At 49.6% G+C, this 16,111-nt stretch overlaps 1 protein-coding gene across 4 annotated transcripts in view; it reads left to right on the plus strand.

The window, feature by feature from the left end:
* The window catches only part of inaE (inactivation no afterpotential E), a 210,121-nt gene that overhangs the window by 180,917 nt on the left and 13,093 nt on the right, over window positions 1-16,111 (plus strand). For all 4 annotated transcript variants that reach the window (XM_089560116.1, XM_089560118.1, XM_089560117.1 and 1 more), the window contains exons 19-20: window positions 1,623-1,815; window positions 2,906-3,162. In XM_089560116.1, coding sequence (XP_089416242.1) covers window positions 1,623-1,815; window positions 2,906-3,162 — 450 coding nt within the window. The remainder of the gene's footprint in view (window positions 1-1,622; window positions 1,816-2,905; window positions 3,163-16,111) is intronic.

A 16,111-nucleotide genomic window follows, 5' to 3' on the forward strand; every position in this document is an offset into this window, starting at 1 on the left:
CAACGGTCCTTAAGAGTAACAGACATGGGTTCCAAGAGAAGGCAAACGTAGTAGGGGTGGCAGAAAGTTAGGTGCGCGGATGAGATTAAGAACTACGGTGGCCGCAACTGGCAAAGAAGGACAGGGTTAACTGGAGACACATAGGAGAGGCCCTTGTCCTGCAGTGGGCATAGTCAGGCTGATGATGATGATGGTGATGCAGCTAGAGAAGAAAAAAGAAAAACACAGTCAGGGGCAGTTTAGAGCGAGAAGTAAGGAGAGTAGGAAATTTTGTTTTTGAATGCTGCAGTATAAAATTATGTACAGTCTGTCGAAAGCATACAGCCCAAGGGCTTTTCTTCCAAGACGTGCAGAGGGGCTCTTAAGACAGTGACAAGCTTGAGAGGATTGAGCACATAAGTTACTGCCGCATTCGTGAGATTAACGTCCCTGAGCGAGCAAGAGGAGTCGCCCTGCAGGGCTCATAAGCAGACCCCTTGGCCTGTATAGTTTTGGCAAAAACTGTACATAATGAGCTCGCAGCAATTTTCTGAAAAAGTGCTACTTCTAGAAGGTTTTCTTTGTTTTCAGCCGAATTTAGCATTCTTCATATCGCTGATAGTTTTTTTTTATTAGACCTGGCGAACGTAATAAATAGTGTTCCTGAAAACATTGAGGTTTGCTGCACGCCTTCCACTATTTTCATGCGGACTGCCGCGATTTTTTGTGTGCTTATAGCGTCATGTACGTCTTTGGAAAATATATATGTATATGCAATCACCCGATCCGTCAAACAGCCAAATTAAAAATTTCGGTGTTACCATTTCTAACCATCGTGAATCTTGCACGGCATTTTGTACGCGCGTAAAAAAATAACCCTTGGTACTTTGCGTTGAAAACTAGACTAAATAGGTTTTTCGAGGCTAGGATGTACTATTTAGAATGCTTATTTTGAATAGAAATAACTATCGGCAGTAGGGAAGGTTACGGGGGTCACGGCAGCGCAAAAGAGGATTAGTAAATGGACGTCATTGGAAGTATCTATTTTCATGCAGTGGACTTGACGCATCTGATGACTGTGTATGTTGTCGATTATAGGCTTGTACATGTGTGCTATTTAAGCATGGTCCTTCCAACAGTATGGACATTCCCTTATTCCAATGGGGCACCAGGAAACTCATTGCCTGCTCCTATTTTCACAGCGGTTTTTTATAGAGGTACCTCTTTAGGTGTGCCTTTTAGGCGAACAGGGTAAATCCGCCTAAAAGCGGCGCAAAACCTAAGAAATTCGATAGGTAAGGCGCGGCCGGGAAACTTGCTCGTGCAAATTTGTATTTGCCCCGTGAACCACAGCATAACCTTAACCTCGAGGCAGGAGCCTAGGCTAATCGAATACTTTTCAGTGATTTGTAGTGATGACCACTCATCCAATTATTCGCTATAGCAGCCTATATAAGCAATCGGAGCCCTGGGACAAACAAACGCAGCATAGGCGATAACTTCCAACTTCTGAAAGCAAAATGCAAAGCGTAAAAACGGAATAAGTGAAAAACAGAGTGAATTTAGGATTTCGTCATGCCCAGCAACCACATAGCGCAACTTATCACGTTACTAGCTTGGCCAAATGTCGGCTTGTACTGCAGGTGCGGGCGCTGCGCATGGTTCCCGGTTCGTTCGATGCTTCTTCGGAGAAGAGTCCCGACTCCCCCGACACCGCCTCTTCGCCCACCGACCCGCCAACCACGGCCAGCGACGGACTGAAGCCCAACTGGATGACCTGGGCCCCGCTCGCCTCGCCGGAGACCTTCTCCGAGATATCCAGTGTCTCCTCCAGAGGTGGGCTGCCTTCTAGAGCACTACACGATACTGGCCTAAAGGCGCTTGGTTCTTCGCCTAAAGAAAGAACTTCTATTTGTCTTTGGGAAAGTTTTGGTATCGTTACAAAGCGTAAGCGAATAACCATTTGTAGAAAAAGAGAAAGGCCGCTTCGAGGCGGCCAGGGTTTGAAGTGCTGTCACAAGCTGGTCCCTTTTATGACGTGCGAGAAGTTCATAATATAAACAGGGTAATAATGGGGCATTACAAGTGAAAAACTATTGTTTGGCGACTGCTTACAGAAAGTAAGAGCCACTTTAAATGTTTAACAAATTATTCTTGAATATTAATTTGACATTGAACTGCTACGCATGCGCCACAATATGCCAGCGTGCGGCCATTCCAGTTTGCCTTATCCTGTTAATAACACCCCTAAGCTGTCAGTGCTTTCATCTTTCCATCGGCTTTTCATTGCAAAAGGTGATGGCTACGGCCGCAGCACTATGAAAATTTTTCCTGCAGCATGCGAAATTCGATTGTTCCAAAGCTATTGGACTTTTTTTAACTGGTTCCGTATAAGGTCCCACTGCACACTGCTTCAAACCCCCCCCCCCCCCTCCTCCCCTCTTATCTTGTCTTAGTGGCAAATTCCGCCCATACGCTGTGGACTACGTCACCAATGCCTCAGTTATATCACCGGTACTGCAACAGTGTAACTGCAGGCAACTGAGTTGGGAGTGCTCCTATGATATACTACCGCATTTTCGCTGGGTGGTGTGGTGTCTACCTAATTTGTGATCAGCAAATGCTGGTCCCGCTGTGTAAGCTTGAAGTCACAAGCTTAAAGAGCTTTTCTTATTTCTTCGGATCTTCCTGACTGACCCGAATGCTTCCTTTAATGCGCTTTCCCAAAAGAAATATACGATATTTTTTTTTTTTTTTTGCAGACAAAACTGGACTGATCATCTTGCTGAGGGTGCATTCCTATAATTACGAAAGTTCCTTTATGACGGAAAGATAATTTCGTTGATTATCCCTTGCAGCGAGGGCCGGTAGTCACAGTAGCTAGTTAGTTCTCTGCCTGTGACTCATACACAACGCTTTTTCATAGGGAGCCAAAAAGGGGCGAACAGCTCCACAGAGCGGACAGCCTGGTCTCCGATGCCTTCCTGTGCGGCGGACATTACTGCAGCTGCGGATACAAGGCACGGGTCCGAGAAACCAGAAGCGAATGGCAGCGTGCCGCAGCAGGTGGTCACGAAAGCTACGGTCGAAGCCTGGCCGGCGTGGTTCTCTGACGTTCGCCTAGCGCCTCCCATTGCCACGAGCCCCACGAACAGCACGGCCAGCCTGCATTACGAGTTCGAGGTGCGTAACTTCAGCAAACGACGCTAAAACGGTGACATTTCTCACTGCTATCCTTCGTTTAGGACAGCAAAACTGCAGACACCCGCAAAGACGCTAGTGTATTTGCTCAAAAATCTCCCACTGTGAAAAGCTGCACCTATTTTAAATGCTCCTTAACCCACTCCGGCTGAAGATTTGGTCTACTTCTTTGTTTGGAAGTCTTTATCGTGAATGCTTCTATGAGTATTATCTTTTCTCAAAGGGCTAAACAGTAGCGCACTTGCAACTCTTGCAGACATACAATTTTGTAGCGTTTCTCTTACTTGTGCCCTCTTCAAGACTCTTCCTTTTTGCCACCGAAGGATACTACCCTATGCAGGCACAATTCCAGTATTCTCTTTCTGGGGCTGGCGCAAAGACATATCAGACCAAGGGCGTCCGCAGAATTTTTTGCAGGGGGGGGCCCCGTTGGTGCCCCGGGGGGGGGGGGGGGGGTATGTTCGTAGCAGAAAGGCGCTATTTGCGGAGTAAATTTATTTATTTATATATAAATAAAAATTAAACAAAATGCACACATGAAAGAAAAATTACAAACAGCAAATTAAAGCGCGGCTAGGAGAGGTACATTGGAGTTTATCAACGAAGAAACAACTAAAATTAATAAAAATGCAAAAAGATGCTATATCACTTCTTGGAGAAGAGTGCTCAGTCTTGCTGCATACGGGTTCTCGACTCACCCGGATTGATGACCAGCACACAGCACAATATGTTCACAAACACGCAACTACAGTCACTCAGTCAGTCTTCCTTGAACAGCAACTGTAGGCGCCTCGGATTTTTCTGGGCGAATTGCGTAATTACACGTGTGATAAATTCACTTCTGTGCTTCATTACACGCTCTCGGTGCACACTCATCATACACATTGATTGGAAAAACTGTTGAACGCGTACGTTGAAAACAAAAGATGACTATATATACAACGAAAACTTATTTACAAGATAAATGCACGCTCGCAGCTTCATACACCTCGCTCCATCTTGCTTGCGCATCCGCACAGTCGAGCAACCGCACACACACTGCTCTCCGCTCGTCGTTTTCTCGTCCGCTGTCTTGGTTGTTCTCAGCTTCGCTGACAACCGGCCACTAAAAACACCCAAGCACAAACACAGAGGCGCGCACACGTGCAAGGGCTTACTTGCCGCAGTATCCCCGAATGCGCACTTTGGCGGTGAAAGGAACGCCGCGCAACTTCCGAGGGGAAGGGACACTCGCCACTCCAGTCGGAAAATTTGTTTTTGTGTTTTTATGGGGTTCAGAGCCCCAAAACGACTCAGGCTATGAGGGATGGAGTAGTACAGAGTTCCGGGTAATGTCGACCACCTGGGTCTCTTTACCATGCACTGACACGCACAGTACATGGGCGCTGTTGTGATTTGAGGCCCAGCCAGAGGTGACAGGCGAGCCAGGCAGGCGCCATCGGGCTGCGTTGACCAAAGGCGCTGGTTTTCGCAGAAGACGCAAAGAACGCTGGTGTGGGGGCGCCTCGGGAGACTGCGTCGCCGTGAACAAAAGCAGCTAATCCCCTTTGCCGGAGATTCTGAAAGCGGCGCTTCTACCGAACTGCGCTACCCGTGGATCGGAGGAGACAGCGAGCGGCGGCGGCGCCAACTCATCGCCCGCTTGCCCCTGAGCAGCCCGACAAAGCGGGGGTGGACACGGCTGATTTTACCTTCCCTCCTTAAGAATTCATCGGTGACCGGCGTAACGATAGGCGAAAACAAGATGCCCCGTGCACTGTCTGCCTCCGTGTCGCTATCTCTCTAGAGATCAAAGAAACAGACACCCATCTCAAGGCGGCTCGAAACACATGCTCGCCGGTGCCGCTGTATGTCTGGAACAGGTCGCCCTTCAGTAGAGCTAACGATGGCGTGGTTTGAAAACGGCGGAACGACGCACGCCCGGACGCGGCATTTCGCAGATGTGACCATGCGGGGCTGCTTTTACCCTTTTGGCTGAGCGCACCACCGCCCCTGGCGTGCGGCCATCACTCACGGTTCGAGTGAGTGATTTTCCAGGGGGGTGCAGCCGCCCCCCCTTGCCCCCCCCTCCGGACGCCCATCAGACACACATGTAATACGCCCCCCACTGCACCTTAGGAGACGTGCGCTTAAACCGCTCACCTGGGTGCGCTATGTCAGGTAGTAGTAGTAAAAACATTTATTGTTGCAAAAGGAAGAGTTAGTGAGTAGGGGGTGGGGGAGAGATAGATGTGCAGCTTCAGTGGTCGGTCTTCCCTATTCCAGGATCCCGTTGGCCTCCGCCGCTGCCTTGGCCCTCGTCACCAGCATAAGCTGTGTGCTCGGGTCGGAGTCAGCCAGGAGGGCCTCCCACTGCTCTAGACTAGGGCTATTTACCTTTGGTAGTAAAGGGCTTTTTTCACAGCCCCAGGTGGCGTGGTACGTTGTGGCGTAGCCCTCACACCACACGCACTCTTTCGCGTATCTGTTCGGCCACATTTTATGATACATGGCTTAAACAGACACCTACCCAAGCAGCGCTATGTCAAAATAACGCAGATGACGGCCACGTGACGCCATCTGGCGTCCTCACGGCGTTCTGCGCACGCGCAGTGTTGCCTCGCTGTAGCGGTTCACGGCAGACATGGAGGAAGGATGCGGTAGCGATCGCGGATCACGCTATGCTACAACTCTATTAACTCGCTGCTTGCCGCGCTACGGTGAACCGTTATAGTGAAGCAGTATTATAGCAAAGATCTGTAGAGGAGGTTAATCCGTCTGTAGCAGATAGAAAATGCAGTTATGCTTGCGCCCAGTGCACAGAATACACACGCGCAAGCCCGCAGTAACACTAAAGAAACAAATGGATGAAGTGAAAAAATACGGTACAGTACGGAGGTCTCACATGAAGGTGAAGGTGCTACAAGAAGCAAAGCTAAGGCACTTGCTCCTTCACGTTGCAGAACAAGTTTTGAAGGAAAAGACTGCGTCGTAGGATGGGCAGGCGACCAGGCGCCAGGGAAATGCATGACCTGTCAACTCGGGATGATTGAGCAGTTGAAATTCTCTGCGCTATTTGCACAACGCGGATGAGCCCATTCCTTCACGGACCGAGAAAAAATGGGAAGAGGAAGCAGCAATGACCTTTCCTTTCAGTTTTTTTTCCGTCTCTCATGGCACGCATACCTGCAGCTTTCACAAAGAAAATCATAAGCTCCTGATCGAGATGCTCCCCTTGTTTATACACTGCCTCCAAACCAACGTCAGATGTGTTCAGTAAAAACGAATAATAAAGCAGTCAATAAAAACTCCGGTCGCATGCACATAAGAGTGAATGTGGCAAGGTGTGTGTCGTGTCCGGTCGCTGTGTTGAATGCAGCGAAAGACGCACACGGTACTTTAAGACTTCGTTTATTTAAAGCCGATGAGGGTGCGACCAGCGTCGACCGAGGCAGGAGCCGAACTGGCCGCCCGAAGAAAGGAGGGAGCGGAGAAGCGTCCACGGGAGGGAGTGGCTTCCCAAAACAGGAGGAGGATGCGGGGGCGCACCATGGGGGGGCATCTGGCGACAGCGTGCGACGAAGGGCAAGTGGTCGTTAGGAGGAGGATGCGAGTGGTCGTTAGGAGGAGGATGCGAGTGGTCGTTAGGAGGAGGATGCGGGGGCGCACACACACAAAAGCAATAAGGGGACACAACACTTCCTTCCCCCTTAGAAAGTTGCCTGGTATCGTGCAGGGGGTCGGCGCTCACGCGTGGAGGCGCGCTGGCTTTGTGCGCTCGGGGGAGAAACACTTGTAGGCTGGCTGTTGTTCGCTGTGTCTCCTAGGTCTGTCCTGGGCGAAGTCTCTTCTTCCGGGAAGAGGTGCCAGGCTATGTGGGAAGATGGTGCACGTGTTCTCTCCGCTGGCGGACAGCTCTCAGACGGCGTCGTAAATCTACGCAGCTGGTTGAGATGTCGGCGTGCTACTGTGCCATGTATGTTGACGAGCCAAGAGCGCAGGCCTATGCGTCTGATAATTGTAGCTTCCTCCCAGCGTGGCTTTTTCAGAAACTGTCGGGCGAGGACGCGCTGCCCCTCATTAAGCGTGCCGCAGCGCGGAATTGCTTTTTCTTCCCGGAACGTCTCTGCCTTTGGCTCGGGGAGGATGGCTGTGAGCTGGGTTCGCATTTCACGCTCGAACATCATTTTCGAGGGGGTCTCGCCTGTTGTGCTCTGAACCGTCGTGTGCTGCTTGAAGAGAAAGCGCGCAAGGCGGCGCTGCAGCGAGCCTGTCTGATCTCTTTCAAGGGCGCGTTTTAGCTCGGCTACGTAGCGCTCGGCTTGTCCGTTTGTCGCTGGGTGGTAGGGGGCCGATGTAACTGATGAGATCCCGTTGTCGCGATAAAACTTGAGGATCTCCGCAGACACAAACGGTGTTCCGTTGTCCGACACTACCTTGCGCGGCAGGCCGAACGTTGCAAATAGTGATCGGAGGTTGTCAATGACTGCTGCCGAAGTCGTCTGTCCCATTTGCCTTATCTCAAGCCACTTTGTGTAGGCGCGTCTACGACCACAAGGAAAGTGCAGCCCTCAATTGGTCCTGCAAAATCAATGTGCAGTGTGTGCCATGGTGTGTCTGGCTTTTCCCATTCTGGGACAGGAGCTTTCGGCGGGGCGCTCCGGCTGCTCTGGCAAGGCTTGCATTCTCGCACCACTGTTTCGATGTCGTTGTCAATGCCAGGCCACCACATGTAGCTTCTGGCACACTTTTTCATTGCAACGATGCCCCGATGTCCGGCGTGGATGAGAGACATAGCTTGTGCGCGTAGTTCTCTCGGCATCACAACTCGGGACCCAAATATGATGCAGCCGCGATGGGTGCTCAACTCTGTAGCTCGCCTGCGGTAAGCGTCGAAGTTGTCCCCTTTGAGTTTATGCACGTTGCCTTGTTGAACAGCTGTGTAAACTAGCCGGAGAGCTGCGCACTTCTGCGTAGATGCTGCAACTGTGCCTGCTGTAAGCGGAGGTTCTGGCAGTGCTTCGAACATCAGAACGTCTCCTGGTGGAAATGGTTCGTCAACAGTTGCGTCTAGTGGCAGACGGCTTAGCGCATCGGCGTTTTGATGTTTACTCCCATTGCGGTAGACCAGAGCGTAGTCGTACGCTGAGAGTTTGATGCACCAACGTGTCATTCGCGGAGACAAAGTTGGTGGCATAGGCCTTCGTGGTCCCAGAATGCCCAATAGCGGTCGGTGATCGGTTATAAAGGTCACCTTCCGGCCGGCAATGTACTGGTGAAAATGTGTCGCCGCTTAGACGATGGCTAGCCCTTCTTTGTCAAGTTGCGCGTAGTTGCGTTCTGCTTGCGACAACGTACGTGAGGCGAAGGCGATGGGAGCTTCCCTTCCTTGCTCGTCAGTTTGCGATAGAACCGCGCCGACTCCGTACGGTGATGCGTCGCAAGCCAAAAGCAGAGGCTTCCTTTCGTCGTAGTGGCGGAGGACTGTACATCTTCGAATCAGGTCTTTCAGGGCATCGAATGACCGCTGATGGCGTGGCGACCATGTCCATGTCACATCTTTCCGAAGGAGTTGGTATAAGTCGTTGGCCACGGTAGCTCTTTGTTCCAAGAACCGGTCGTAGAACGTCAAGAGTCCGAGAAAAGCCTGTAGCTCCTGCTTGTTTGTTGGAGCTCGTGCTTCTGTGATCGCTCGCACTTTGTCCTCGGTAGGGTGAATGCCTTCCGCATCAATTCGGTGTCCCAGAAATTGCACCTCTGGCACCGCAAAACAGCACTTCGATTTGCTTATGCACAAATTAGCGTTTGCTAGCCTTTCGAGAACGAGCTCTAGGCGCACTGCATGCTCTTCAGTGGAAGTGCCACTGATGACATCGTCAAGGTAGACACAAACTCCTGGGATGCCCTGAAGCACTGTCTCCATGAATTTTTGAAATATGGCCGGGGCTGCAGCTACGCCAAAAGGCAGTCGCTTGACTTTGTACAAGCCTTTCAGTGTGTTAATTGCCAATAATTCAGCAGTTGACTCGCTCACCTTCAGCTGCTGATACGCCTGGGTGAGGTCCAATGTGCTGAAGACTCTTGCGCCACGTAGTACACTGAATCCTTCTTCAGGTGTCGGTAGCGGGTAAGAGGACGCTTTAGTCGCAAGATTGACGGTGCTCCAGTAGTCTCCGCAGAGGCGTATGGTTCCGTTCTTCTTGCGAACTACGACAAGTGGTGTGGCCCATTCTGAATGCTGCGTCGGCTCGATGACACCTTGCTGCTCCAGTTTGTCCAATTCTTTTTCAACTGAATCTCGGAGAGCAAACGGCACCGGCCTGGCCTTCAGAAATTTGGGTTGAGCATTGTCCAACAACTCCAGTGTGACCGGGGGCCCTTCGTTTCCTGGAATCTCTTCCGAGAATACTCTTTCGTATTTCTCTTGCAGTTGCTCAACCATGTTCTGGCTCGGCGTCTGGTGTATGCCGCATATCATCACGCCTAGTGGAGAAAACCAGTTTCTCCCTAGAAGGCTTGATCCTGTGCCCTTCACAACAAGCAGAGGTAGCGTATGGGTCTGGCCGTTGTAGTTAACCTGCACGTTGGCAGAGCCCAATAGTGGCAGATTCTGTCCTGACCACGTTCGCAGGTGCGTGTCGTCTTGTTGCAGGGCTGGTGCGTCAGATGGCCATGAAGTTCGGAACGTGTCCTCACTGATCAGAGTACAGGCTGCGCCGGAGTCCACCTCGAACTTAATCAGCTGGTGATGTACGCTTACTTCTGTAAAAATCTTCGGTCGCGTGCCGAGATTCATGGTGTTCAGGTCGTACAACACAGATGGTGTTGCTGATGTTGTTCCATGGAGATCAGATAGCGGCGTATTCTCTGAGGCGTTGACGCTGTGATTAGGCTGGGAAGGTGACTTTATCTTGGCAAGTCTCCGTTTCGTAATGCATGCTCTTTCGATATGCCCTCGCTTGTGGCAAAAATTACACGTGGCTGACTGGAATCGACATCCCTGGGGGTTGTGTTGGTCGTCACACCGCCAGCAGCGTTGTGCCTTTTTGACCGATTTTACAACAACAGAAGGCTTGCGCACCTGGTTGCTTGTCTGGTGTACCGGCTCGGTGTTCCGGCGAATCCCTCTCTGCTGGTGACCGGCGCTCTCCGCTCGAACGGCGATGTCGTAAGCTTTGCTGAATGTGAGGTCCTTCTCAGCGAACAGGCGCTGCTGCAGTGACTCGTCACTCAGTCCGCACACAAATCTGTCGCGTAACATCACGTCCAAGGGAAGCATGGTGGTGTTAGCAGAAGAAGCTGCGTCTCCCTCCTGCCCGGTAGCTGTTGTCGACAGCGTTCCAAAATTGCAGTCGGCAGCGAGCTTCTTGAGCGCGGCTACGTAGGCGCTCACAGTTTCTCCTCCGAGTTGATCTCGTCGTTGGAAGCGAGCCCGGCTGTAGACCTCGGATGGCCTTGGGTCGTAGTGCTTTTGCAGCGCTTTTACGATGTCGTCGTAAGACACTGCCGCTGGTGTGCTTGGCTGAATAAGGGCGCAGACAGTATCGTAGGTCTGCTCCCCGCACAGCGTCAGCAGGTTGGCCCTCTTCAAGGCTGGGTCTGTGATGTTGTTAGCTTCAAAGTAGAACTGAAGGCGTCCAACCCACGATGACCACGATGAGCCGTTGAATTCTGGTATCTGATTGGGAAACCCTCGCGTAGCCATGGCTTGTCAATAGCGTTGCGTAGCGCGGGTCGAATCCACTTTCTCGTCGCCACTGTCGTGTCCGGTCGCTGTGTTGAATGCAGCGAAAGACGCACACGGTACTTTAAGACTTCGTTTATTTAAAGCCGATGAGGGTGCGACCAGCGTCGACCGAGGCAGGAGCCGAACTGGCCGCCCGAAGAAAGGAGGGAGCGGAGAAGCGTCCACGGGAGGGAGTGGCTTCCCAAAACAGGAGGAGGATGCGGGGGCGCACCATGGGGGGGCATCTGGCGACAGCGTGCGACGAAGGGCAAGTGGTCGTTAGGAGGAGGATGCGAGTGGTCGTTAGGAGGAGGATGCGAGTGGTCGTTAGGAGGAGGATGCGGGGGCGCACACACACAAAAGCAATAAGGGGACACAACAGTGTGGAAACAACCTACTCATTGACAGAGCCGCAAAAACTCTTTTCCCTGAAAAATGCGCTCAGCTTCGTTCATTTTCGTCAGTCGAGCATACATTTATTTTACTGTCTTGAAATTACATTCCATTAAATGTATGCTTCCATTTTGGTGTGAGTTATATTTTTTTGTTCAGAACAATTCTTCTTCTTGAACTTTTAATTTCCAATGCCGTTTCGCTTCATTCGCAAGCAGTTCTACCTCACACCGCTTGCTGTCGTGGTGTACTGCATTCCTTAGGTACGTTAAGTTTTACTTTTCAATTAAGTCATTCACATTGTTGCAAAGCTTCAGCACTGTGTGTGAATTGGTATGCGGTGTAAATTTCATCCACATTAATAGTCAGGCTTAAATTAGCCAGCCTGATTAGACGACAGAAGACAAGCGCTTTAGGAGATTTTTAAATACGAGCTTCGTAATTTATTGAACTTGGCAGTTGTAGTGCTACATTTTCAGTGCTGTGACATAGCCTGCAATTCTTTCTCCTATGTTTCCTCGTGCGATGTTATAACCAGTCTTATATAAATATGCCATGCACATGCAGGAGATAATCTCCGGCACTTTTCCTGTTGCATTGTTAGTCGTGCTAGAGTAAAATGAACATAAATATCCCCCTTGTGCGAAGTAAAATACCTGGTCCAATGGCGCTCTAAGGCCACAGCTGTCCTTGAGCCATTAGAAATCATCTTGGTCATGAGCGATTATTTCCAATACCTCTTATTGTTCAGATATTTTAGTTTGTCGTTCATCGATGTTGTTATTTATGTGTTAAAGGTCAAAGGCACCACAAATAATCAAGAGATCAACTAATGAGGCTGAAATGGGTCAGTAAATTGAACGAAAAAGTCAACGTAACAAGACAGCGAAATGTATATTGCCACAAGAAAATGTCACACAACAAATAGCACCAATCAGTAAAGATTATAGCACGCATCAATCTTGCGCTTGGCTGCTGACCCGAAAGACGAGGGTTCGATCGAGGCCGCGGTGGTCGAATTTCGATGAAGGCGGAATTCCAGAGGCCCGTGTACAGAGTGATGTCAGTGCACGGTAAAGGGGCCCGAAACAAATTTTCTGTGCATAGTTTTGCCTCTTGGTTGCACAGAATTAGTTATAGTGATGCTATTAGCATAGGTCGTGCCACGTATATTCTGGATTTTGATATTTTGATTAGCTCGCAAAAACAAATTCATGGCGCTGATGGTGTCACCGCACAGTGGCGGTTTTTAGCAGTGGATGTGACGTCAGGCAGGAGTTTGATGATTGGAGAAACAGCAAATATACTGCAAACTGCGTTAATAAATAAAAGTACGGTTGGACACGTTTTCGGGTTTTATGTTACATAAAGAAAACCAACACGCTTGCCTTACGTAAAAGCGATGGAAAGCAAGCAAAACAAAAAAGCACCACCAGGGGCTCTGCCTTTTGTTTTGCATCGAAAGGCTTTGCACCTTCATGTACATATGCATATATGAACTAGCACACAGCTAGTATCTATGTATCTATGTATCTGAGAACGGCTTGGCGGAATCAATGTGATCGAGCTATTGAATTCTTCAAGCGTTCTTTTCTGTCCCAAGGAAGGGCAGAAAGAAAAAAGCCATTCGTGGTGGTGGTGGTGAATCTTTATTTCCAGCGGATGTAAGGAGCGACACGAAGTCGCCCCCCGCTTAAACGGCGGCCGCTATCCCTTGGGCAGCGGCGGCGTCTTCAGCCAGCTGGAACTTCAATAAAACTTGGGTTGGGCCTAGTTGGTACATGATGTTGTGAAGGTGTAGGTTGCGCAACCAAGGGACGAACCACGAAGAAAGACACAGAGACACACACAAGCGCAAAGACACACACAAGCGCAAAGACACACACAAGCGCGAGACACACACAAGCGCTTGTGTGTGTCTCTGTGTCTTTCTTCGTGGTTCGTCCCTTGGTTGCGCAACCTACACCTTCACAACATCAGCCAGCTGGAGGAGCTTGATCTGTGTCCCCGGGTCGGGGCTGAGCAATAGAGGCTCCCAATGATCAGAGTCGGTAATGAAGTGACTCGCGGGTAGGTTAGACGGGCGGCAGTTCCAGATCATATGATTTAGATCGGATTTGCCAACTCAATTTTTGCATTTGTCTGAGTAGAGTGCTTCCGAATAGAAGCTACACAATTGGGATTTGGATAGCTGTTAGTTCGAAGTTTACGCCAGCCTTTGGCCTGTTGCTTGGCGAGCGTTTTATCTGCTGGGTGGAATCTGAGTCTTGCAAGCCTACAGTGCTGCAGGATTTCTCTGTAAGAAAATAACCTGTCCTTGCCGGAGTATAGGGTGGGTGGGCTGCACGACCCAGCATGGCGGGACAGTTCTCGAGCTAGGTTATGAGCGGTGGTGAAGCCATTCGTCTCACATTTACCAGTGCCCATCGTAAACTTGTGGAGGATCACCGGGCGGCGGCTCCAGATGGCGCCACGTTCCCGTCAATAGCGCACAGTTGGAAGGCAAGGTACGCGGTAAATGGTGGCTGTAGCCGTACGCGCTATGCTCGCGAAGGTCGTCACTACGTCGCAGTATCTTTCACTCGAGTTCGCATAAGTGAGGGAAGGCCATTGATCAATGTTTTCTCCGCCGTCGACGCGACGGTAGTGACGGTGAAGCATCGCGGCGCCAACTGGGCGTTCACATGGTTGTTGTAAGCATGGAAACGACGCTGCGAGCCTTGGCAAGAAGGAGTTAGAGGGAACAGGCAACTATGGTGCGCAAACTTCTGCGACATGCCAGATAGGTTGTTTTGATTGGTCTGACCCAATGTCGTAATTGGGAAAGTGAAATTGGAAGGGGAAGCACCGCGAAAATCGAGTTGGGGGCAGCATTTTTTTTTTTTTTCAAAAATCAAAATTAAGTTTATTTCATAGTTACAGCTCATGGTTATGGGGTATATATACATCAGGAGGCCCAAAAGTTGAAACCGCAAATAGGGCCTCCTATTTGCTTGTATTTTGAAATTGGTTTATTGAATAACTCCCTTTGCTGGGCGCCGATTCCTGTAATTCTTTTGCAGTCAGCATCTATGTGACATAAAGAATCACCTGAAGTATAGGCGGCATCCTTTCAAGCAGTGTTTCAGAGCCCATTTAAAGATCCCCAGGAAGTCGAAATTTCCGTAGCCCTTAACTACAGCGTCCCTCATAGCCTGAATCGCTTTGGGACGTTAATCTCCTATGAACCATAAACCATAAATCTTTATTTAAGGGATGAAACTCAAACTCTCACATCTCTATATACCTGACTGGTCGGACTCTTCTTTTGCTAGCAAGGACAGACACATTTATTACCCGCGTTTTCCAAATACATTTGAGCTGTAGCTTATTAATATGTCACATAATGTAAAACAATGCTCTTTTTCGTTTTGAAGAACCTATCTTTCCCACTTCACCATTCGGAGAGCATTTTAACCATTTGTGTAGGAAGACCACAGCAAAGAGGACTGTTTTTCATGTATTAAAAAGGCGGGTCGTTTTAACGTGCAACAGCATGCGTGTTTTGTGTAGTGAAAGTTGTGAGGAAAGTAATTGTCTCTTATATCTCGGTGGACACGCGAACCGCGCCGTAAGGGAAGGGGGGAAGGTGGGAGTGAAAGAAGAACGAGAGAAACAGGTGCCGTAGTAGATGTGTCCGGAATAATTTCGACTACCCGGGGATCTAGCACTGGCATCACACAGCATACGGGCGCCTTAGCGTTTCGCCTCCATCGAAACGCGGCCGCCGCGGTCGGGTTCGAACCCGGAAACTCTGGTTCATTAGCCGAGCGCCCTAACCACTCAGCCACTGCAGTGGGTACTTTTTTTGTGCTTTTATTTATTTAGTAATGTTGAGCATGACGGAGACTGTGCGCTGCACTCTGTCCGGTTGGAAGCCGATACATCATTTAACCATGTGCCTACCGCTTAGTCAATAGGTTGTAGGCATAAATGAAGAATAAATAAATACGGAACTAGGTAGGAAAGCTGTGCGGGCACCTGTGCTCCAGATTTTGGAACCAACGTAAGCATTACCTCGCGCAAGCAGCTCTTTGCGCTCCACTCCAACTCGTGCACATGGTATACATTTACATCGCTCAATGCATGAAACTATGACAAACCTACATAACCTGAGGGCAGGTTTGACGCAGTTATCCGTGCAGTGTCGGCAAAACACTCTGACCTGCACTGTCTGTACCTGTGGCCTGAAAAACTGCGGATGTACATATTTCGCAACGTCTCTCTGTCTTGCATAGTTTCACTGCATTGAGCAAGCTGGCGGGGGTTGACTTCGCATATTAAATTAAATAGTTATCACTGAAGTCGACTAATCCGCGGTGTCAACGCTAGACGCACCTGGAGCAGGGCTCGCCCTACGTAATAGCAAATACTCCCATTTTTTGTCTCTACGTTCTGGGTAAAGCTGGCTGTATTTCCGATGGTATTCTCGCGTATTTAACGCTAGCACGTAGTTAGCTGGTTCACTAAGAATTGCTGCCGTTTTTTTGTCGCTGAAATGGCATCAAAAAGACTGTTTTGAGTGGGCAACAAAAGTCATTTTGTTTGCACTTTGCTTCCTCCTCGCAAAATTGTCAAATCTCTTCGTGGTTAGGACAAGCAAGCTATGATCCAGCGTGTCAGTATTATTGTGGAAATCATGTGAAAAGAGGTATATTTAGACAATTTAAAACATTATATGCATCTCTGTATTGGCTAATAAAGACGACTGTATCCGCGGGAACCTTACTAACTGCTAAAATGCTCTTCTCCCGAATATTTGGTGTGCATGCCAGTGGCTGTTGCTGTGAATGG

Source organism: Amblyomma mixtum, chromosome 9 (genome assembly GCF_055824585.1).
Source record: "Amblyomma mixtum isolate Tamu chromosome 9, ASM5582458v1, whole genome shotgun sequence".
NCBI classification, from domain to species: Eukaryota; Metazoa; Arthropoda; class Arachnida; order Ixodida; family Ixodidae; genus Amblyomma; species Amblyomma mixtum.